The sequence below is a fragment of the Triturus cristatus genome, chromosome 2_2 (assembly GCF_964204655.1).
Source record: "Triturus cristatus chromosome 2_2, aTriCri1.1, whole genome shotgun sequence".
Taxonomy (NCBI): domain Eukaryota; kingdom Metazoa; phylum Chordata; class Amphibia; order Caudata; family Salamandridae; genus Triturus; species Triturus cristatus.
The window spans coordinates 1088627552-1088653738 of NC_140582.1; the positions used below are offsets into that span (position 1 = coordinate 1088627552).

Sequence of the window (26187 nt, forward strand, 5' to 3'; positions counted from 1 at the left end):
CAACAGCAGTAATTAAGAATAAAGATCAGGGCCGTAGACTAAAATGGTGTAGGGTCATCCCTGAAGATTTTTGTAATAACTTAGTTACCAAAGTGGGATCGGAAATAGAGCTATGTCTTAATAGTGGGGCAAGAGAAAATGGGATTTTAATCGCCTATGGTAAAATTTGCTTGCAGGTGGCAAAAGACCTTACGTATGACTGCAAGAATTATCCCAATAGAGGAGAGAGGTAGTTTGACCATAGATGTTCAGTGGCACGTCAGAAGCTGATGGCCGCTTTAAAAACAGCCCAAAGATAAAAATATAGTAGTTGCCCTTAGGAAAGAGTATAAATCATCTATTAACACATGCAAGTCATACATTAAAAATGATGCCTTGAATGAATTAATGTCAATTAATGCAATACAAAATAGTGCCAAGTTCTGGAATGTTGTGAATAGACCATTCTTCGCGGATAACAAAGGCAGTCTGCTGGAGTGTAATATTCCTGAAGAGGATTGGTTCAACCATTTTAAAAATATATATGAGGACCAGGGTGATTTGGAACTCAGGTGTCCACCATATATAGGCAGGAAATATTCCCTAGTTTTTACGGAGAAGGAAATAGCAGTGGCTATAGATCAAATGTCAAGGAATAAAGCCCCTGGTCCGGACGGCGTTCCAGCTGATCTATACAAAGCTGATATAACCATATGGTCTAAATTATTAGCTAATGTTTTTAATAAAGCCTGTGAATCAGGTTTAACACAATCTTGGTCACAATCGGTTATAGTGCCGGTTTTAAAAAAGGGGAACAGAGGTGACCCGCGATGCTATAGGCCAATTTAATTGATAGATTCAGCCGTGAAGGTTCTAGGCAGAGTGGTTTTAAGCAAGCTCACAGAGTGGCTCAATGACGCTAATATCCTCTCAAACTTACAGCACGGGTTTAGGAAAGGGAGAGGAACTATGGATCAGTGCCTACATTTGCTTCTATTATCTGGAAAATACACAGTTGTGAAGAAAGGTTCACTCCACTTGGCATTTATGGATCTTTCTTCGACATTTGATCATGTTAATAGATCCAAATTGTGGCACCTGCTACTAAAACTAGGCCTAGATGAAAATATAGTACATTTTTTAGCGGATTTGCATCAGGATCTTACAGCCACGGTGAAATTTGACCAAAAAGGTAACCTTACACGTAATATTTACATTATCAAAGGAGTGAGACAGGGTTGCATCCTAGCCCCACTTTTATTTACTATATATATTAATAATCTAGATACGGTTTTAATGGGTGCTAGCTGGGACATTCCTCGTTAGGTGAGCGGCTAATCCCAGCTCTCCTATACGAGGATGATGCTGCCCTTTTAGCTAGAACGGCAATTGGACTACAACATCTTTTAACATCGTTTGCTGTTTTTATGAAGTCTTTGGATATGGATGTTAATTTTTCAAAGTCTCACACCATGATCATGGGGGTGAAATCCAAGAAATATAAAACTCACTATTTTGAAAGGAATATAATAACACAGGTGGCGTTGTTTTTATATTTAGGAGTGTTATTTGATGAGAAGGGTACATGGGTCCCACAAATGAGAGCCAAGAGAAATGCAATGGCTAGATCTACCTTTGCTGTCCTAGACTTTGCACGTAGACTGAGATCGAAGCCAATGCATTCCATGTTAAACATCTATAGGGCTAAATGCCTGGCTATAGCAAACTATGGCTCAGGTCTCTGGGGATACAGAGAAGCGGGCGATATCCAAATAGTGGAAAATAATTTGTTTAAGAGTCTTCTATCTGTGCCACAATCAACAGCTACTTATATTATCCCTCAAGAAACAGGTCTAGGTTTCTTATCAGATACTATAGGTATGGCACCTTTACTTAAATGGATAAGCATTTGGACAAACCCAGAGCTCGAGATGAACCACGATATTATTTGCGATTGTTTAGCTCTTGACCGAGCAAATTGTATCCCCTGGTTAAGTTACGTGAAAAGGACCGCATCTTATTTGGGAAGACCAGAGTTATTTAGCTCCCCAGAGGAACTGCGAAAGGTGGACATGTGTTGGGCTAAAAGCATGTACCTGCAATTATCAGAAATAGATAGAGAGGCTGTATAATTAACCAAGCCCCCTGTGCGGGCACATCAGCTGTTATCCACCTCACGATCAATTGAACCGTATCTAAATATGGTTACTAACCACCATCATCGTTTCCTCCTGGTGAGATTTAGATTGAATCAACTACATTTACTCCTTTCAGAACCAATGGGATTGCAGAAGCCAAAGGACCTGAATGTTTGCACATGTGATAATTTTTCCACTCAGGACTCAATGCATTATATCTTATTTTGTGAGCACTTTTTGTCCATCCGAAATCGGTTAATTTTACCCATTTTAAAAGGCAAAGGTTTTATACAGGCCAGACCTGCTTTTGTATATCTGCGAATGTTGTCCAATGTTTGGGAAATCTTTAACATAACTAGCTTTTTGACCGCAGCAGTCAGAATACGGAAAAAAAGAAGGACCGCCATTACTTAGTATATTTTAAATTTAATGATTTATTCTTGTTCATTTTGATGATTTAGATTCTGATTTCTCTGTATTTTGTGATGTTCGTGTTTTTGTAATATTTTTAAGGGAAACTTTTATTGTGATTTTAATGTAGTATGCTTTTATGGTTTTAAATAACCGAATAAAGTGAATTTGACTGACTGACTGACTACTGTGAAGGTACATGGTACTTTATCTTATTTTAATCAATGTTATTTGCAATTTTAACTTTTTGATAACATCTAGGGGTCTATTAGGATGGCCACAGCCCGCATGGCGGTGGCGATCCACCCGCCATTTCCGTCCGCCCGCCTAACATTTACCCCCCCGCCATATTACGATGGCCAGTTTTCCGCCGGTAGGCAATCCGCGCGATTTCCTACCGGGCGGAAAAGACCTGCAATATGGTAGGGGTGCCTTCCAGGCACCGCCATCCATATTACGATAATGGCGGTCTCATGCCTTTCCATGGCGGAGACTCCGCCATGGAAAAGCATGCAGAGAATGCCTTTGTGGGCCCATTGCGGGCCCCCAGGAGGTTGGGGGGGTGGGTGGCTGCACTTGGGGGGTACCCATGGTACCCCCGACATTTGCATGGCCAAGGTGGCAGGCACCCCGCATGCAATTGCACAACATGCTCTTTTGATATTGTGGCGGGTGCTGAATACAGCACCGCCCGCCACAATGTTAAATATACAGGATGCGACCGCCATGTTGGTGGTCACATCCTAATTGGCACAGCGGGACCGCCGCACCACTGGCAGCCTGTCCCAGCATCATCCTTATAGACCCCCTAGTGTGTTTTAAACTGAATGAAATGTAATTGTGATTTGTTGTTACTTTTATGGATGGAACACCTTTTGAATAAAGTGATTGATTGATTGATAATAGATATATTGCCCAGTCGAAGCCTATCTTGGGTATTACATATATTAAAAACTTTGTAAGTTCACCTTTCATGCTGCACCCCAGATGTAAGAGGTGTAAACTGCTCTACAAGTAAAGAGGAATAAGTTATTCCTCTTAACTTGTTATTCCGAATAACGCTCCTATAGAAAATTAAAAAAATAATTAAATTCTGAGACTCACAGCCTGGGGTATTGTAAAAGGACAATACCAATGTAAATCTGAAGATTCATGAGACAGTTATTTCATTACACGCTTACAGCGTGAATGGCTTGCGTAGTTGAAAGCAACATTTATATTGTTAATGTGTATGACTAACGGAAGCAAACAACTCCGCGCTTAGCATTCCACACTTCTGCAGCTGTAAACAGCATCAGAAAACCTACATTTGTATCCTTTTTTTTTTTTTTTAGAAAGTTATTAATCACGAACCAGTTTTGCTCTGCAAATTAACCTTGCTTCTCAGTCGAAGGGCTGAATTTTACTTTAGCCCTGCTTTATGGTTACAGATATAGTCCACAAGCTAAGTTAGCATTCTAGTTGTTACTCTAGCACAAACGTAGCCGCCGCGGTGACGTTTGCCGCATGACCCGCAGACACAACGCTTGTCAGTGATTGGAGGGCATGGGCCTCCCGTCATGCTGTGCCGTTTGACCCTTGCCGGTCACTCTCACAGGTTACTGTTGTACACCCGGCATGTGCGGTGGCAGTGATGGCTACAGTAGGATCAGCCGGTTGTGTGCGATGTGGACTGTTGCTCGGGAGTGCCCGAGCTTGGTTTAATGGTACCAGCACCACACCGAACGTGTTCCGCAGGTGAGGCATGCATTGGCTCTGTTGTACCTGCAGCCAGGGAAGACTGTGAGGGGTTTATGTCCCTGGAAGGTTTCTTCAGTTACCAGAGCATGTCAACAATGCCAGTCTGTGGATGAGGTGAAAGTTGCTTAACGACTTCTCCACGTGATTTCTAAGGCTGTATTTAGCTGTTGCGTTAACGCATCTCAAGCATCAAACACGGAAAAGTATCTAAACGTTGAGTTTTAATTATGATTTTGAATTTTGGATTTTCATCTTGTCCATTAGGAGTGTGTGATCCTGAGCTTCCCCTCTGTCCCTTACATCTCTTACATGGCACGTTTGGTGCACTTTCAAGCTGTCTAAATGCCGCTGCGAGGCATTTTATGCACACATCGTCTTTACATCGGCTGGCTATAAAACATGTATGTGTTGTGTATGGGATATGTAAGTAGGCACACATTTAGATCACATTTTTTTTCTCAATGTGCTTGCTACATATAATTTTACAAGAAAATTGGTTCCTACCCAATGTGGAAACTGTCTTGAAATAAAAGTTTACTGCCGGGAATGTAGTAATTTTGAAATCGTAACTTATTGACTGTGTATATAAATCAAGACAGCTATTCAGGCCTAGAATGTTGTATAAATGATCTAAAAAAAGGAACAAGGGAACTTTGGGTAGCTCCTAAGTTTAGGCGGAGAGATGTTATAATTTCCAGGTTGGCTTGGGTAGTCTATCACTCAATCAGGATTTATAAAGTGTAGCAAATCCCGAGTGAGCGTCTCAAGGCGCTGGAGTTTCTAGCTGCTTTGGGGTGATTTGTTCATTCAGACAGGCAGGTCTTGAGCCCTCTCCTGAATTTCTGGAGTGGTGAGGCAATTGTGATGTGCTGTGGAAGGTTGTTCCAATCCTTGGCTGCCAGGTGTGAGAAGGTGCGTCCTCCGCTGTTACTTCGGGGGATCTGGGGGGCGTGGGTCTGCCAGGAAGAGAGAGGCAGATCGTAGGTATCTGGTTGGTTGGTGAAAGTCATGCTTGCGTTTGATGTATGCTGGTCCCTCGTGCAGCGCTTTGTGTGTGTGAGTCAGAATTTGGTACTGGCATCTCTTCCAGATCGAGAGCCAGTGTAGCTTCTTGAGATGCGGTGTGATATGAGTTTGTCTGGGGAGTTAGAGGATGAGTCTTGCTGCTGAGTTTTGCATTGTCTGTATTCTCTTCAGGAGGCGTGCAGTGATTTCTACATAGTGTGTTTATTTAGTCCAGCCTGCCTGTGATGAGGGCCTGCATGGTGGTTCTTCTGATGTTGACCGTGAGCCACCTGAAGATCTTGCAGAGCATGCGTAGGGTGTGAAAGCAGGCGGATGAGACTGAGTTTACCTGTTTCTTCATAGATTGCTTGCTGTTCCTGATGATGCAGAGTTTGCGGGTGTAGTCTGTCAAGGTGGGGGATGGGCTGAGTGACACAGGCAACCATGTGTCATTCCATGGAGAGGTGGTGTTCCCAAAGATGAGGACTTCTGTCTTGTCCGTGTTGAGCTTGAGACAGTTGATCTTCATCTACACGGTGACATTCCTCATACATCAGTGGAAGTTGGCTCTGGTGGTGATAGGGTCATTTTTCAGCGAGAGGATGGGCTTGGTGTTGTCGGCGTAGCAGATAATCTTGAGTCTATGCGATCTGACGTTGTTGGCCAGGTGGGGTCATGTATGTGTTAGAGAGGGTTGCGATGAGGGACGATCTTCGAGGGACGCCGCTGATATTCTTCTTCGGATTAGAGGTCAACGGTAGGGGAGGGTTTCTCTGGTTTCTTCTGCTGAGCTATGAGGCAGTCAATTTCACTGCATTTCCCTGGTATGATATTTCACCAATCCTTAGATGTAATACTGTGCCTGGAGTGATAAAATACTTTTGTAATTTCTCAGCTTGGCATGGATGGCACTATGCTTAAAGACCTTGCTGTAAAAATGGCAAGAGGCTTTGTCACGGTCTAGCTCAATGTGGATTGCGCTGTGCTAATCGTATGCTTAACACCTGCTTGAAAAAGAGACATTTGAGGCGAGGAGATTCAGTGTTGGTGATATTGTAGGGTGCTCCATATAAAGAAGTTGCTCTCAGCCTAAACTGGGGAATGGAAATAGATAGATAGATCTATCTATCTTGATCTATCTATCTCATTCCTTCACATAGGAAAAATGGGTATAACCACAAGCTTTTCCATGATTAAGGTTTAATTGGAGCTGAAATGTGTCAGAAAGATTAACAGCTCAAAGTGGCGTCCTGCCACTTGTGAAAGTTAATAAAGCGCCTGGTTTTAACCCTTGGAGTTGGGAATGATAGTTATGTATAGCGGGTGACCGTCTCCCACACGTTGGGGACCGCCCTGTGAGAGTCTAAGACTTCCTTTTCAAACGGACATGGAGATGAGAAATATATATATATATATATATATATATATATATATATATATATATTCACTGAAAAAACCAAAGGTTTCACACACGTTATAGTTAGGAATTAGCATTTAAAAAACCTTGCAAATTCACTGAAAAAACCATAGGTTTCACACATGTTATAGTTAGCTGGACATTTCTCTCATACAAAACCAATGAAATTCCCCCGTTATAGTTAGTTCAGCTAACTATAACTCGCGCCCCCGCAATGCACTGATGATGACGTCACATATTACATCACTCATGACATGGTCAGTGACATCACTGATGACATCTCAAAGGACATCACTGATGACATCACTGATGACATCATCCAGTGAATGTCTGTTTTTCTGAAAATTACATATGTTTTATATATGTATATCTCAAGGTCGATGGAAGAATAAATGGGTATAAAAGTGTCTAAATGGATGATTTGTTTTTGAAAAATTGATTGTATAACTGACTAAGTGTATCATAGTGAATACATGGCTTAGTGAGTAATGTTTAAATATGTAAATATCTGTATCAGTCTCTCACTTTGTGTATAAGTGGCTGCATGGGTTGGTGAGTAGCTACATGGGTGTCTATATAGGTTATTAGTTGGTTTTGTTAGTATCAGTGTGAGTGTGTGTATGGTTCGGTGGGGGGTATTACGTAGTGCATAGGTGCATGAATGAGTGACTCACTGTTTGTATGTGTTGAAGACAGCATGTCTGTAGGACTGTATGGGTGGATGAGTGTGTGTATGGGTGTGTTAGTGAGTGAATGACTGTCTCAATAGTGTCTCTATGAGTAACTACATATGTTTTAAACTAGTATATGTGACTATTGGTGTATATAAGTGAGTATATGTGAGAGTGAGAGATTGAAAGAGTTCCTGTATGAATAAGTATGTGTTTCTATAAGTGATTGTTTAAAAGACTAAGTATGTGTAAGTTCCCGTAGAAGTAAGTGTGGTGGTGTGTGTATAACTGTATATGCAAGTAATTGTATGTTTGATTCTTTATTTTCATGAGTGACTATGTGTGTCAGTAACTCTATGGATGAGAGGCATTGTGTAACAGGATGTATAGGTGTATGAGTACATATAATGAGTGAGTACATGTATGAGTGACTGTACAGGACTGTTGGTGAATGAGTGGATGTGTATGTGGATCTTACAATTACTGAAGAGGTTGTTGTAACTGGTATTGGTATGTCGATTGTTTTGAAAATTTTAGTCTCTATTTTTGAATGTGTGTATCAAAGGTTATATTAGGGTGAGAGGTGGTCTGCCACTCTATCACAAGGATGATGTCATCAGTGATGTCATTTGAGATGTCATCAGTGATGTCATGAGTGATGTCACTGACCATGTCATGAGTGATGTAATATGTGACGTCATCAGCAGTGCATTGCGGGGGCGCGAGTTATAGTTAGCTGAACTAACTATAACGGGGGAATTTCATTGGTTTTGTATGAGAGAAATGTCCAGCTAACTATAACATGTGTGAAACCTATGGTTTTTTCAGTGAATTTGTACGGTTTTTTAAATGCTAATTTTTGAATTATTTAATTAAAAAATTTTTTTTTAATATTAAAAATAAAATTCCTATGTATTGATTTATATATTATCTGTATCCTTTTATTTGTTTTTGCTTTTTTAAAAAAATTTCAATTAGGATAAAGTTGAACAGTTTTTTTTAAATTTTTGCAATTAATTTTTCTCCACTTTTTTTTTTTTAATATAAATTCTTGGGGTGCGCGCTCTGAGCGCGCTCCTAGTACAATTTCGTAAGTTTTTTATGAATACCGTCGTACGTTATTTACGTACGCATATATACGTCATAGTGCGCGCTGGGAGCGCGCACCCAGTACGTATACGTACGTACGCATGCGTGCGTGCGTCCTACGCGCTCCACGCGGTTTACTTCCGCATACGCTTAAATTACGCGCAATAACGTTCGCGTATACGCGTGTTCAACGTATGCGCGCTACGTACGCGCATATGATGTATGCACATGCGCTCCTACGCGTTCGCGCATGCGTAATCACGAGGTGCGCGCTCGGAGCTTGCGCAGTGCGCGCACCTCGGGTTATATGCTTAATAAAACAACACTTCTTATTGGTTATCATTACTTTCAGTTTCTGATTGTTTCAACACCACACCCAATCCCCTCATGGCAAGTCATGTGATCAAGAATCATCACTTTTGATTGGTTTGAAGTACTTTCAGTTCCAGATTCTTCCCAAACCACACCTACTCCCCTCATTATTAGTTCTGATTCCTTTGGAGAAGGAGCTATTCTGTTGTTGAGAGACAATGGCTGAACAGCAACCATCTTCAGACAGTGACCAGGACACTCTTGAGAGGCAGAGGAGCAGGAAGCAGAAAGACAGCTTTATATGGCAGTTTTTCACTTTTCCAGAGGGACAAAAAAAGGGAAATGCACCTAAAGTTACATGTGTACTTTGTCAAAAAGTCTTGTCACGTGGGAATCCTAACAAGAAGTATTCTTTTAGCATTCACACTATGTTGAGGCATGTTGACAAAATGCATCCAGTGACTTTTCGTCGAGCTTCTGGAGCAAACCCTCCACCTGCTCAACCGACGACATCTGCAGCAGCTCAGCCGAGCACATCTTCGGCAGCTCAGCCGAGCACTTCTTCTGCAGTGGTGCCTTTGCCTTCTTCCACACCTCGTTTTGGACCACCTTGTTTTGCGAGGTTGTCCACACGCTGCACTGATTGCGGTAAACTTATTTCTGTGTGTGAGACCAGTCTTGATCTCATTCAGAGAAAATTTGATGCGCATGAGTGCAGTAGGCCATAGATGTTTTTTCTTTTTTTTCGTTTTTCTCTTCCTGCTTCCCTCCATTAACTCAAGGGCTCTTTTAAGAGCCACTTAAAAACTAAACCCCAAAAATTTTTGGGGGGGATTTTTTTTTTTTTTTTTTTTTTGGGGTGCGCGCACCCTGCTCGCACCCAAGGTTTTATTGAATTTTTTTTTTTTTTTTTTTAAATTTAATGTACAAAAAGAGGTGAAGAAATGGAAGCATGAAAAGGGAGGATTGAGAAATACAAATATTTTTCACTTTTTAAAAAAAAAAAAAAAATTTGAATTTTTTTTTAAAAAGTATTTTGCAAGGGAACAGAATTTTTTTTTTTTTTTTTTTCTTTCCAGTTCTGCAAAAAAAGAAAAAAAGTATTAATATTCAATCATACATTACAAAAAGCATTACATGTTTTTACATATTTTACAAAGCAATTTTTGTCCTTTTTTTGCTGTTTTCAGAATTTTTTATTTTTCACTTAAAATAGTGAAAACAATTGTATTCATCATTTAACAGCGGGCAAAAAAAAAACAATCTGAAAGATTGTTTAAAAAAAGCCCTAAAACTTTCCTCACTAAAATATACCTTGTTAGAAATATTACATATATATTACAAGTACTTTTCTAGATGAATAAAATTTTTCTAGATAAACCGTCTTTAAACCTTGTCGCAAAAGCACACATGCCAAAATAATTTCTGTCAAAGGAGTCCACAATTGTTTTTATTACTTTTCCTTTAGGCCAAATAGTAATTTCAAAATCCTTTTTAATTGATATCTTCAATTATAATCCTTTAAAATTACAAAAAATGCTTTGTTCAGATGCAGTTTTTACTTTTCAAAATTTAGGTTTCAGAAAAATTAAATAAGAATTGGGTAAATCATAAGGCAAACGTTGCTTGAAAATCAATTGGGAATCATTACACAGTGTCCAGCTTTTTTCACATTTAAGATACACTTTGTAATGTCCAGAAGTTACAGTAGGTCCTTCATGAAAAATTATTGCAACTGTAACAAAAGTTTTTCCAGAAATTGATAATTGTTGTCCTGTAAACTTCTTTATTAAAGTATCCAATTTTGAACCATCAGCTCTACAACGTTGCATCATTAAAATTACATACTGACCATATTTCTGTAAAAATAACGTGGAAAACATGTCAGATTTACATTCAGAACATTCCATGTTGTGATTGGCATCTTTAACTAATTTACTAAAAGTCGCTGATTTACTTTGTGGTAATGGTAAAAATATGAACCTTTCTGAATCAACATTACTACTACATGTGTTCATACAGTTTTCACAGCAATGTTCCCATTTGTAAGAGACACCAAATAAGTTTTCTACTTCTACTCCTTCATCTTCAAGTACACTCAAAATATATATTAAGAATTCCTGTGCATCTTGCTGGACATTTTCTTTAAACTGTGTAGAACCACAAAATACATCTAAAAGATTTCTAACATCAGTAGCACTTTCTATTTCAGTTTTATCATTACTCAGCTTCTCATAAAGGAGACTCAGCAGAGAACACAATCTTTTTCCATGATTTACTATTATCTGTTCTAGCAACTTTTCAAGATAAAATACAACATTCAGCACTACATTTGCATAGCAGTTGACACCAGAGCTATTTTCAAAATGGCAACCAACAACCTCTTCAACACTGTCCTTTTTCTTTTTTCTTGCTATCACATCACTGTCCTTTTTTTTTTGTTCTGTTCATCCACATTACAGATATTTTCAAATCTCCTTTTCCGAGAAACAACATGTTTTTCAATCACAGGATACTGACCTAAATGAGGAGCATAGGTTCTTCTTAATCTATTATACTCCTTTACACAGTTTGTATCAGCACTAACTTTTGAGTCATCAAAGTCTATCATAAATAAACCAGATAATGTTTTCACTCGTGACAAAGCAACATATGCCATACCTTCTTTGAACACAGTAGAACCAATGTTTACAAAAGCACTATCTACAGTCAATCCTTGAGACTTGTGAATAGTTACAGCATATGCTAGAGAAAATGGAAACTGCTTCCTACGTACATATGTCTTTCACAAGCATGAAACGAACTGAACAACGACAAATGTCTTTAACTTCTTCTATCTGATCAAATTTTATTTTTAAAAAATTCAATTCCTTCTTTTTTCTGATAATTAATAAAACCCACAACTCTTCCCATAGCTCCATTCACTAAACCTTTTTCTACATCCAAATTTCTCCTTAAAATCACTCGACAATTCATGCAAACATATAGATTTTTTTCTAATCCAGCTGTTTTGGAAATGTTCTTCTCTAGTGAATCCAATTTATTTTTCAGTTTGCCTGTTAATGTAAAAGTAATTCTTTCATGCTGAATTTTGTCCTCTGCTTCCATTTTCTTAATCTCTTCCTTTTCCAATTTCAAAAGTTCCTCATTGAATATTGAGCACTCACGTAGTGTTGGCATTAAGCAGATTACAGTATTTTTTTCTGCAATGTTGTGGTATATTTTCTCTGCAACTATTTCTTCATTTGGAAATAAATTATGTAGCAACCGACTCTGTAATGCTTTTTTGCCAACTTCTGTGAGTAGTCCAATTCTGATATCTTTCAGAATACTTGCATAATCTTCGTCGTTTGCTTGTCTCATATTGGTAGTGAGTTCTTTGTACTCAAAGAACGACCAAATATTTGCATTACCAATGCTTCCTAATGACTTCTTCGTGTCTTCATGTGTCACAGTATTAAACACTGGTTGTCCTTTAACTGGAGTGAGCTGTAAAAGATCTCCAAAAACTATGACGTGTTTACCTCCAAATAACACGTCATAGTCTCTCTTAAGAATTTGTTGCATTCTTAAATGCACAAAGGCAAGCATTAAATTTGAAACCATGCTCACCTCATCAATAATGAGAACTTGCATCTTCTTCAACACTCTTGAAACTTCGAAGCATGCTTCTCCAGTTAGCTTGTGGTATTCTATTTTGTTCTCATGCTCCACTGGTAACATTAGCAAGCGATGTAAGGTAATTCCTTTTATGTTATAGGCTGCTAACTCAGTTGGAGCAGTTACCACACAAGACCAATTTGAAGCTGTTTTTTGCTGTAGGTAGCTTCTGATGACTTTTATTAAGAAACTTTTACCAGTTCCAGCTTGTCCACTCACATACATCCTGATTGGTTCAAATGATGTGCATGAGCACTCTTTCTTTTCATGTAGTAATCCATGATCAATTTTTTTGGTGACTTCTTCATAAATTTGTTTTTGTTCTTCATTCAGTTGTTGTTCCAGATTTAGTAAGTCAATTGAATCTTCCTGTGCTTGATTCATAGCCGTTTCTACTTCAGTCATGGCTACTGCAGCTTCATTTTCTATGATTGGTTGTCCTAGGGGATCTTGACTAAGTGTTCCTGAACTTTGGCTGTCTTGAGAACTGTCTCTAGCTACTTCAGCTGCAATTTTTGCTTCCTGTTCATTTTCTTCATTTAACATTTGGACATAAGTTGTGAAAGTACTGCATTCTATGCTATCTTTGCTAGCATTAAAAGAATCTTCATGGCTTTGAAATTCTCCCAGTAGTTCGTCCTCTGAACGCCATGGTATAAACAGCTGTAAAAGAGCCAAGTAGTAAAATTCCTTTTTGTCAGTAGTGTCGCAACTCAGCTTCCTGTGATTTATCAAACTTCCTTTTGTTTGCTTCACCAAACATCCTTCCTCACCAATGACTTTATATTTTCCATTGTTGATGTCTTCTGTGGCTTTCCGTGAAAAAATGTAGTTCTGCAGCACTTCATAGAGACACATGTTCTCAAGATGATGACTTCTTTTTGGGTAATATGTGTCCAACATGTTTGTTTTCAAAATATCTGTACTTTCTGGGTCATTCTCGGCCAAATATTCAATTTCTCCAACAGATTTCAGTACCCGATTTCTCATTCCTGCAAGGCCTAAGCTTACCCAAATTATTCTTCTGGATTTCGAGTAAAGACTTGCAGATGATAACCTATCTGAGCATTCGTAGGATCCAATTTCTCGATGCGATAACATCTTTAAACTGAAACTGTACAGCTTCTTACTGACAGTCTTCTCGTGAGAAATCTCTTCCCACATTTCCTTCAATTCTGTTTTCTCCGATTTAGTGATGTAAGATGTGACATACCGAGCAACAGCAATAGAATTGTCTGCCACATACTGAATATCCATGTTAGCATTCCACATGGATAAAATGACTGGGTTGAAGTCATTTATAAATTTTAACGACTCTTTTCTTTTTAGGTTGTATGTATTTTTGGGAGATTTTCTGGTTATAGTATGTCGCACAGCTGACATAAAACTGTTGACTCTTCCTTTTGAAAGAACAGGTCTAGGAAATCCAAATCGACACTTTGTGTAGAATTTATCTTTGGTCTTGTACTTCCGTCGACAGTATTTTCCACACCGATGACTTTGGAAACGTAAAACTTGTTCTTTTAACTTTTTCTCTTCTGTGCTTTTAGGTATAGCACATGTTGCATATTCTTCAATGAAAGATAACACTGCTTCATCAGCATCTGTTCCAAACTTTGGGGCATCCTTGATCCACAACAGCATATGAATATGAGGAGCACCTCTTGCCTGGTACTCTTTTCTCCAAAAGAAATCCACTACTTCTCCAAGAGGTGGATTTTTTTTATTGCAGATGAAGGACATCATAGCCTCAAATCTATGATTGAAATATCTGCAAACATTAACTGGATCCAATGAGCACAGTTCTCCTGCTGTCTTGTATTCAATGTTTTTAATGTTTGAATTTGCCTCTCGTAGAAAATCCAGTAAATCATCCCAAGCGTACTCGGCACAGCTTAGGGTTAGAAACCATGTAGGAGTTCCTAAATTCCGTAACATGCATTTTAATTCTCCATGGCGTCGGTACCAATATTCATTTGTCCCACGCTGACAAGCCATCAGATTGATCAGTTGTGTTTCCAAATGATCATCTCGGTGCTGCACTTTCTCCATAAAATCCTTAGCAGACACATTATGTAGATGTACTCCACTTTTTAAAATGTGATTTACTGCATAAGATAATGCAGACAAGTCGCTTTCAAATAAAAGATGAAACAAATAAGGAATACTTTGACGAAATCTTGAATCTTCAGCATATAGTCTTGTAGTCCGATACTCAGAAGCTGGAATCTGTTCTGGGCATTCATCGTATCGTCCACCTTTTCCTGTAGGAAACAGCTGAGGAAAACATTGAGCTTCCAAGCTCTTCTCCCATACGCTCACGGGAGTTCCTTTTGCTTTCTTCATCTGAAACAGATCAATAGTGTCTCCCATAACTTCTTTTGAATGAAGAGGATGTATGCTAAAATGTTCATAAATTTCTTCTTCCTTTGACTTGTCCACTTTTTCAATTTGTCCAGTTGGTGTTTCTGTGTCTTCTTGTAAATCTTCTTCTTCTTCATCTATATAAATTGATTCATACCATTTTTATTATTCCTTTTCAAATATAAATTTGCTCTTTGTACTTTCCGTACATCTACCAGCTCCTGCCAAATCTTCTTATTCTTTGTAGGTACACCATTAACCAGAATAACTAATGGTTCAGTTTCCAAAGTATCTGCATCAATAGTTTCCATATTTTTTTTCAAATCCAAGGGCAAATACACCACTCTTCCTTTTAAACCTCTCAGTAAATCAGAAGGAGGTAATTTACCAGTTTTGGGCTCCATACGTACTATGGTCTGGAACGGATGAACACATTGAATGAGTATAGACTCATATGTATTTAATTCAGAAAGTTCGGCAGGAATAGCATCCAATTCTAAATTATTATGTACAGCTCTGGTCGGCATTCTATTTTCTTCTAACTTGTTATAACAGTATTTACAAATACGCTGATCTTCACCCAATTCAAAACAATTTTCAAGAAATATATATGTTGCAAAATCCTTCCACTTATAATTATCTTCATTTTCACTTTTTTTATACAGATCAACATTCCTTGTTTGAATTTTATAATGGCTTCTGCGGCAACAAATACAAGTAATATTTGGTCTTTCATTAGAGATGATAGTAAATTTTGTCATTTCATCCTCAAAATTTTTAGTAATAATGAGTTCTACATTCTGTTCCTCTTTAACTGTGTCCTTTTCTGCACTTTCTTGTTCTGGACCAAAGTAACAAAACTGAATCTCATCAGTAACCTTCACTACATCTGATACAGATCCATGGAACAGAGCATTATTCAACTCATTTAACTTTACTTCTGGACTTTTAGCAAAATACAATGTTCTCACAAACTTTCTCATTTCAGTATGATGAACAGCCAGCATCCTAAAATGATGAAAAACACTTTTACACACTTTTCTAGATAGACAAGCCAGAGAATGTCCCTGCAAACCAGTTTTCTCTCTCACTCTGCATGGATCTAGTGTTTGAAGCACCTTCATCTTCTGTTTTACACTCTTTTTACTATATTCTCTTAGAAAGTCACGTAATTTATCAATAGATTCCTGACGCACAGTACAAATACTACTACAGTTCCAAGTGTACACTGGGGCTTTTGGACGTCTCCCCATAGCCTCAGCAGCCATTACTTCTTCCTCATTTCTTGGGACCATTTTCTCTTTTTCCATCACACAACCATCCTTAACTTCATATGCTCTACCATTGGTGTCAACTGCATGCAACAAACTATTACTTTGAAGATAACTCTCTTCATTAAAAAATGGTTCAGTACTTGAACTGTTTTTCCATTCTCCGAAGAACACTTTACAAAAGTTACTTTTTTTCACTTCTCTTTTCCTTTTGCTTTGTGACTTCATTGCATTCACTAATTTATCTAATCTACGCATCCTATTAAAAATTAGAATAAAAAGTTTTCTTTTTATTTCCAAAGCCTTGCTTACAATATTTTCTATACATTTTTTTTTCTTAAAAATTTAGATTTTTCTTATATTTTTTCACATCCTTTAGCAAATTTAACATCACTCTTCTCTGAAACATTTTTCGACGAATGTTTTTAAAATCTAATTTTCGTGTTAAATCAGTTTGACATACTTCTGATTGTACATTAGCTTTTGTTTTTTGCTGTTGACTCTGTTGTTGCTTTGTACATAAAACACTGTTTGTTTTACATTTATTTTTGCCATTTTTTTGTTTTTTGAAAATCTTTTTTAAGAAATCTCTACTCTGCTTACCAGTAGACTTTTTCTTTTTGCCATCACCAGCTTCTCCTCCTATTTTTTTTTCCAGTTTTGTCCAGATATACTTGTTGTTGCTTTTCTTTCCTCTTTCTTGTCCTTGAAGGCATTTTTTTATTTTCTCACTGTTGCTCAGCAATACCTGCAAGAAACTTAAAAAAAATTCCTTTTTGTAATTATAATTCATTAAAATATTTTTTTTGCTTTTCATTAATTTCAAATGTTTTTCCATTTGCCTCTCATTTCTGATTTACTAATTTGTGCACAGTGCTAACCACCACAGTTGAAAAAAAACAAGCTGCCCCTTTCCTGCAAGTGCATGTTTTACAGAACAACTGCAACACAAATTATATCTGTGGCCACAATTCCTGTGCGCACACAGCCTCATGGTGTGCTTCTAAGCAGAAAACAGAATTTGATTTGCAAATTCAAAGCACATTTACTACTCTGGTAGATCAAGTGATAATTGCTGTTACAGCCTGACACATTTTCTTTATAGTTTACAGAGACAGAAAACAGCACATTTCCTAACAGCTACTTCATACCATAAGCATCTGCAACCTGGGTGAGTGTTTAGAGTAGAGCAAAGAAAATGAGGCCTTGGTGACGTTGAATGTGTTTGCATTACACACAGACCTGAGTACTACGCATGGGAGTGTTGGAGAAGCTGCTGCGTGTGTGCCAAGAGTGTGTTTCTGCAGACTATGTATTGTCAGCTGCAAGAGAGATGAGCAAGGAGACTTTCAGAACTGCATGAAGACTGCAGGGATGTATGTAACAGTGCATGTGTGCTAAGGGATAATTTGTGTAAACACAACAGGCTGCCCCTTTCCTGGGACTGCAATTCTTACTGAACAACAACTTCACAAATTAAATCTCTGCCCACAATTCCTGTGCGCACACAGACTCATGCCATCATTTTAGGCACATAACACAGGCTGCCCCTTTCCTGGGACTGCATTTCTTACTGAACAACAACTTCACAAATTAAATCTCTGCCCACAATTCCTGTGCGCACACAGACTCATGCCATCATTTTAGGCACATAACACAGGCTGCCCCTTTCCTAGGACTGCAATTCTTACTGAACAACAACTTCATAAATTAAATCTCTGCCCACAATTCCTGTGTGCACACAGACTCATATCATCATTTTAGGCACATAACACAGGCTGCCCCTTTCCTAGGACTGCATTTCTTTCAGAACAACAACTTCATAAATTAAATCTCTGCCCACAATTCCTGTATACACACAGACTCATGCTATGTTTTTTGGAACAAAACAGTGTTCCAGAATAGTACCAAATTACTGTTACAGCCTGACACATTTCCCTTATCATTTATAGAAGCAGAAAACAGCACATGTCCTAACAGCTCCTTAAGACCATGACCATGTGTTACAGGGTGAGTGATTAGACTAGATCAATGTAAATGAGTCCTTGGTGACGTTGAATGTGTTTGTATTACACAGTGCTATCTGAAACATCACACAGAGCGGACTACTACACATGAGAGTGTTGGAGAAGCTGCTGCGTGTGTGCCAAGAGTGTGTTTCTGGAGACTGTGTATTGTCTGGTGCAAGACAGATGAGCAAAGAGACTTCCAGAACTGCATGAAGACTGCAGGGATGTATGTAACAGTGCATGTGTGCTAAGGGTTATTTTCAGTTTTGAACATATGGCATCTACATGTGCCTTTGCTATTTTGAAAGGGAAATCTACCCTGTTGGTTTCAAATGTTTTAGCTTTTGCCTCCCATTTGCGATTAAGTGATTTCTGCTGAGTGCTAACCACCACATTTGAAGAAAACAAGCTGTCCCTTTCCTGCAAGTGCATGTTTTACAGAACAACTGCAACACAAATTACATCTCTGGCCACAATTCCTGTGCGCACACAACCTCCTAGTGTGCGTCTAAGCAGAAAACAGAATTTGATTTGCAATTTCAAAGCACATTTACTACTGTGGTAGAACAAGTGATAATTACTGTTACAGCCTGACACATTTTCCTTCTAGATCACAGAGGCAGAAAAGACCACATGTCCTAACAGCTATATCATACCATGAGCATGTGCAATCTGGGTGAGTGACTACACTAGAGCAAACGAAATGTGCCTTGATGACGTTGAATGTGTTTGCGTTACACAGTGCTATCTGAAACACCACACAGACCTGAGTACTACACATGGGAGTGTGAGAGAAGCTGCTGCGTGTGTGCCAAGAGTTTGTTTCTTGAGACTGCGTATTGTCTGGTACAAGACAGATGAGCACAGAGACTTCCAAAACTGCATGAAGACTGCTGGGATGTATGTAACAGTGCATGTGTGCTAAGGGTTATTTTCAGTTTTGAATATATGGCAACTACCTGTGCCTTTGCTATTTTGAATTGAAAATCTACCCTATTGGTTTCAAATGTTGTAGCTTTTGCCTCTCATTTGCGATTTAGTGATTTCTGCTGACTGCTAACCACCACATTTGAAGAAAACAAGCTGTCCCTTTCCTGCAAGTGCATGTTTTACAGAACAACTGCAACACAAAATACATCTCTGGCCACAATTCCTATATGCAAACAGACTCATGCTGTGTTGGTAGGCACAAAGCACAGGCTGCCCCTTTCCTGGGTCTGCAATCCTTACAGAACAACAACTTCACAAATTAAATCTCAGCCAACAATTCCTATATGCACACAGACTCATGCTGTGTTGGTAGGCACAAAACACAGGCTGCCCCTTTCCTGGGACTGCAATTCTTACAGAACTAATGCTAATTTCAAATGTGCTACCATTTTCCTCTCTTTTCTTTCAAAGTGATTTCTGCTAAATCCTAACCATCACAATTAAAAAAGAAGCTGTCCTTTTCTTTCAACTGCAAGTCTTACTTTTCAACAGCAACACAAATTAAATCTCTGTCAACAATTCTTCTCTGCACACAGACTCATGGTTTGATGGTAGGCACAAAACAGTATTCCTCATTGTTACCAGTACACATTAACTTATGGTGAAAACATACTCCTTAATATCTTACAAGTTCAAGACAGTTAAATATCTCCCAAACCTCAAAATGTAAAACATAACTTTTGAAGAAGATTCACAATTCTAATATTTTTCTCAAAAATCACCACATACTTCCCCTCTCAAACTCATAACTCACCTTTAAAATTAGTTACTTGTGAAAGAAATGTGCCACTCAAACAACAGACTATCAGAGCTCTACACCTCTCTCCTCTCTGCAGAACCAGTAAATGGCAATGTTTCCCTCTCTTTTTTCACACATATACATGTTAATTTCAAATCTCAGTGCTTCCCACTTTTTTTCAAATGAAATCACACATTTCTATTGGTTGAAAACTTCAACCCCTTTCCAAATGTACCCTTCCCCCAACTTGTCTCCTGCCTGCTACCATAGCAACAGGTCATGGAACTCTGCTGTGAGGAGAGAGGTCAGAAGTTCAGCAGACAATGTTTCATATCCAAAGAGCAAGAGTGCTTGACTTTTCAAACCTAACAGCCAATCCATAGTAATGTTCTTTGGTAACACATTTTTCTGTACCAATACAAAACATGCTTTTTAAAATTTAAACATACAGCCTAGTTTTTAGTGTAGAATGGTTTCAAACAGCCAATGAGTTCTTTTTATAAAAAAAACTATGTGTGCCCCCATTTTTCAACTGTCTTTCATTTCATATTGCCTTTCTACTGAAAGACACCTCCTGAGTGCATCCAGATCTCCTTGGAAGATGTTGACAGTGTGGATTGTAGGACACAGCTATGTCTTCTGGAGTGAAGAATTTGCAGAAAAAAGAGGTATGGTGAGAGACCTTGCTTTGCCAAATGTAGACATTAAATGGATTGGTCAGAGAGGGTTAAAGTGGCACCAATTAATGCCTTTGGTGAAAACCTTTCTACATCTCCCACAGCCTAACCTTATTATTGTGCACTGTGGTGGTAATGACCTAGGCACTTTAACTGGGGTAGGTCTGGAAATGCTTATTAAGGACACCTTTGTGCAATTGATGTCACTTTTTCCACAAACTGCCTTTGTATATTCTAACATATGCCAAAGGCAAAAGTGGAACTGGTCCAACCAATTTTGTCCGCAGATTGACAAAGCAAGGAAGCACGTCAACAAATCTATTTCTGCTTTCCTCAGAGACTATGGTATGGGTTCTATATACCACAACAACTTGCGTTACAACATGCAAGACATTTATAGAGGAGATGGTGTACACTTCACTGATGAAGGCAACAGAGTCTTCCTCTTGAACTTTAGACTCTGCATCGGTACTTACTTGTAGGTACCAAAAAACACACAATAAACACAAGGGCTCTTTTTAGAGCCACCTTATATCTTTTTACTTAATTGCGAATTTTTAAAAAAATGTTTTGTTTTTAAAAAATTTTCGGGTGCGCGCTGGGTGCGCGCACTCGGCGATATTTTTTTTCAAAATATAAATCTTTTTTTTTGCCCTACAAGGTCCTACTGTGACCCCCTTACAATGCCTAGTGGGTCAATATCTCCCCACTCTGCCCCCTTTTCAAGTTCTCCCCCTTTGTTTCTCACCCCCTCTTTATGCGAGAGACAAAATGGCGGCCGCCGCTTCCTGATTTCCACCGATTCGAATGTTTACTGACATCTAACAACCAATCAGAAGTGCGCTCGAATGTTTACTGACATCTAACAACCAATCAGAAGTGCGCTCGCGCACGGCAAGGTGCGCGCACAGGACTTGCTCAGTGCGCGCACGCTGCACGCTTACAGATATATATTGATTTAAATGCTAATTTCTCAGGAAATACTGAACAGATTTACACCAAACCTGCAAAAGGCACTTCATGGACCTTATGGCTACCTCTCTGCCAAATTCCACATAATTCTGTTCAGCCGTTCGGGCTGTAGCTGCGACTAAAGTCCCTATGGAAAAATGTATGGGGAAAACGCGTTTTGGGACCCCCCTTTTTTCTCGGCCCCCGCTTGACGAATCACCCCGAAACTTTCAGGGTAGGAACTGAGCGGAGCGCCCCATTAGTTTTGAAAATTTCGCGAAGATTCGTCAACCGGCGCCAAAGTTATTCAAAATAGAATTTTGAGATTTCCTATGGAAACACGGTCCTAACTATAACTACCTACTGGCGACCGCCAGTAGGTAATTATATATATATATATATATATATATATATATATATATATATATATATATATATATATATATATATACACACACACACACAAATTAAAGGGTTGGTTTGAGAGAAGCTTATTGGACTGAGAGGTATTGAAATATCTTGGTACAGAAAATGCAAGAATGGCAACCTTTTATCTATTGCCTAAAATTCATAAAAGTACAGGAAAAATCAAGAAAGGAATCTCTTTATCCTCAAAAGTCTCAGGAAGAGAACAACAGTGATACTAAGAGGATCTTTTTGGAGTACAACTTGGCACAATCAACCGTCACATCAGTCCTCAAAAAACACTGGTGTGTGCTGAGAAATGATGAACATTTAACAAAAATCTTTGAAAATGGCTCACAAATTACATCAAAGAAGGTACGTTGCCTAGGTGACATTTTAACCTCTAGTCACTTTATTCCCAGGAAGAACCAGCAGGAAATGGGTTCATGGTTGTCAAAGAATCAGGAATGCTTTGTGAAATATACCTCATGCAAGGCCTGCAAGTATGGAACAAACAGTAAAAACTACCGCGCGATAGATGGCCGCACTGTACCAATAAGAGAAAGAATAACCTGCAATACGGAATTTGTTATTTATGTATTAAAATGTGTCTGTAACAAACTATACGTAGGCAGTACAAAAAATAAGCTGAAATTAAGGATTTTACAGCATATAAGAGCGAACAGAAATGGGGACAAGACCTACCCAGTAGCCTGCCACTTCGACCAAATGCATAATCGATCTCTGTCTACTTTCTCTTATTGGGGCATCAAGCACATCAAAGCCCATCCAAGAGGGGGAAATCGAGAAAGTGAGCTGCGGAAACAGGAATCCCGACTGATACTATTGTTGGAAACAGAAGTAACTTGGGGCCATAACAAGGATGCAGAACTGATTGTGCATTTATAAAGAACTATGGATAGGTGAACCACGTTATGATGGAGTGACAGTATGTGAAGTTCTAAATGTGCAGTATGATTTTTTCTACGTGCATAGATATTGAAACATTGAGCTGTTTTGAATGTATCTTATATCAAGGAGTAAGACATAAGGAACATACATATACATGCATAACACATATGTTTTTACTGAAGCAGAGATAATGAACCTTAGAAGAGAACAAGGGCTATCTTCTATTAATGGGCATTACATCATAGATGGTATTGCACTATTGCATGAATAATATTCCCTTGTAAAATGAAATGTCGCACTAGCACTTTATTTAAACGCTTTGCACTTTATGATGATCAAATGAAATGGGATCTCCTAGAAGAAAAACAAAGAGAAATTGAGTAATATATACTGTATGATCCCATATGATAGAAATAGTACAATCTTCAACTAGGAGGGGCCGAATAATAGCATTTTGCACTTTAATGGGAAATACTTGTGATTAAGTGTAATCTCAACAGAGCACATGTCACTTTAAAATTGCCTAAGGGAGTTTATTTATTAATTTATTGAATAGAATCCAGAAGTGGAGCTAAATAATAGAACATGACACTTTATTGAGAACCACGGGCAGTAGTGGGTAACCACTATTGAGAAGCACATGGCACTTTAAAATAAAAAAAATGTTGTGGGATTTGTTTGGAAAAGAAATGATAGAGATAATGTTCTTAATCCCCTGTGCCCTTTTGCGCACTTTTAGGAATCCATCTTTTAAGGCTGTATTAATTATACCCTCACATGTAGACCATTTTCCATCTTTGATTGTGCATAGGTATTAAAATGTGAAGATTTACATTTTACATTTTGAAAGTTTAACAAATGGGAAGTGCAATAGGGAGAAACATTATTAATTTATGTAATAATTGATTTTTAATCCAATATCTCTACTCGCTTTGGCCCTTGTATGTTGATAAAATGTAGCACAAAACGTGTGTTTAAGGAAAAGAATCAGAATTCATTACATACATTTAGGGGGGAAAAATGGAGTAAAATATATATTAAATTGTTTAGGAATATAACAATATAAATGTAATAAGACTGTATTCTTGTGATGAAGTGAATCACTAATGGCGGGGATTTTTGGCCAAAGTAAGATTGAGAATGGTATCACTCTAGTTGCAACTAGGGATTATGGACATGGAAAAAGGACATGTAATAAAATGTGTGCAATGTCGAACCCACAGTGACCCAGTAGAAGGCAACTCGCCGAAACCCGTTGTTCCGGGATTGTGAAGTAAAGGACTGTTTATTGTCTATTGTTTGAGCCAAAATAAATATACAACATTTTTTTTTTTTAAACTGACCTGGAAATTGTCCAAATTGTGTTTGTTGGACGTGTGCCGCCGTGGGATCGGTTGTCCAGGAAGAGGAACACCTAACGGGGATGGATATATATATATATATATATATATATTACCTACTGGCGGTCGCCAGTAGGTAGTTATAGTTAGGACCACGTTTCCATAGGAAATCCTCAACATTCTATTTTGAATAACTTTGGCGCCGGTCGACGAATCCTCGCGAATTTTTCAAAATAGGTGGGGCGCTACGCTCCGCTCCTACCCTGAAAGTCTCGGGGGGATTCGTCAAGCGGGGGCTGAGATAAAAGGGGGGTCCCAAAACGCGTTTTTCCCATGCATTTTTCCATAGGACCTTTAGACAGGGCTACAGCCCGAACGGCTGAACAGAATTACTAGAAATTTGGCAGAGAGGTAGTCCTCAGGTCAAGGAAGTGCCTTTTGTAGGTTTGGTGTAAATCTGTTCAGTAGATTCTGAGAAAATAGCCTTTAAATCAATATATATATCTGAGCCAGCTTACGGTGCGCTTACGGTACGCTTACCGTACGCGTACGGTGGCGTGCGCGAGCGCGATTCTGATTGGCTCTTAGATCTAAGTAAACATTCGAATCGGCCGAAACCAGGAAGCGGCGGCCGCCATTTTCTCTCTCGCACTGAGAGTGATTTTTAAAATATAAAGCCCAAAAACATGTAAAGGGGCTGTTTAGACAGCTCCCACACACATAGCCATGTTGAGGGAGTCCCCAAAGATCCCCCAAGGCCAAAAACGGAATTTTTATTTTTTCGGTAATTTCGCCGATTACGCTTACCGTACGCGTACGGTAAAAAATAAAAAAATAAAAAAAATTATCCACACTCTCTCCACCCCGTGTGCAATTGGTGGCCGAAGGGCACCAATTGTGCATGGCTTATTACACCTGAGATAAACTAAAATATTTTTAAAAAAAATAATAAAAAAAAAAATTATCCACACTCTCTCCACCCCGTGTGCAAATGGTGCCCGAAGGGCACCATTTGTGCATGGTTTATAAAATATACGAAAAATTAAAATATTACCTTTCAAAACGAAGTGCATCATATGTCCTCCATGTGCGCACGGTGCGCGAAGCGCATCGTGCGTACATGGCCCATCTAGCGTAACGTGGGCACGCGGTGCGCGTAGCGCACCGCGTGCCCACCGTGCGTGCACGGCACTAACTGCGTAAAGTGGGCGCGCGGTGCGCGAAGCGCACCGCGTGCTCACTGTGCGCGCACGTTGCGCGAAGCGCACCGTGCGCGCACGGAACGAACTGCGTTAAGTGGGCGCGCACGCCACGAATGGCGTAAAGTAACTTAGCATTTAAAAAACCGTACAAATTCACTGAAAAAACCATAGGTTTCACACACGTTATAGTTAGGAATTAGCATTTAAAAAACCTTGCAAATTCACTGAAAAAACCATAGGTTTCACACATGTTATAGTTAGCGGAAATTTTACTGATAAAAAACCAATGAAATTCCCCCGTTATAGTTAGTGCAGGCAACTATAACTCACGCGACCGCAATCTTCTGCTGATGACATATGTGTCTTTATGAAAAAAAAATATTTGTAATATATGTATAGCTAAAAATGTATGGAAGAAGACCTGGGCAAATAAGTGTCTAAATACAGTATTAGCATCAGCAGAGGATTGCGGTCGCGTGAGTTATAGTTGCCTGCACTAACTATAACGGGGGAATTTCATTGGTTTTTTATCAGTAAAATTTCCGCTAACTAGAACATGTGTGAAACCTATGGTTTTTTCAGTGAATATATATATATATATACATATACACATATACACACATACACACATACACACATACACACATATACACACACACACACATACACACATACACACATACACACATATACACATATACACATATACACATATACACATACACATACATCTGGCGGTCGCCAGTAGATAGTTAGGACCCTGTTTCCATAGGAAATCCGCAACATTCTATTTTGAATAACTTTGGCGCCGGTCGACGAATCCTCGCGAATTTTTCAAAATAGGTGGGGCGCTACGCTCCGCTCCTACCCTGAAAGTCTCGGGGGGATTCGTCAAACGGGGGCTG

General features: G+C 38.8%; 1 protein-coding gene across 1 annotated transcript in view; it reads left to right on the forward strand.

Moving 5' to 3' along the window:
- The first annotated feature begins 4074 nt into the window (after positions 1 to 4074).
- The window catches only part of PTCD3 (pentatricopeptide repeat domain 3), a 367594-nt gene continuing 345481 nt past the window's right edge, over positions 4075 to 26187 (forward strand). Inside the window, exon 1 of the mRNA XM_085642617.1 lies at positions 4075 to 4265. Coding sequence (XP_085498743.1) covers positions 4162 to 4265 — 104 coding nt within the window. The 5' untranslated portion in view covers positions 4075 to 4161. The remainder of the gene's footprint in view (positions 4266 to 26187) is intronic.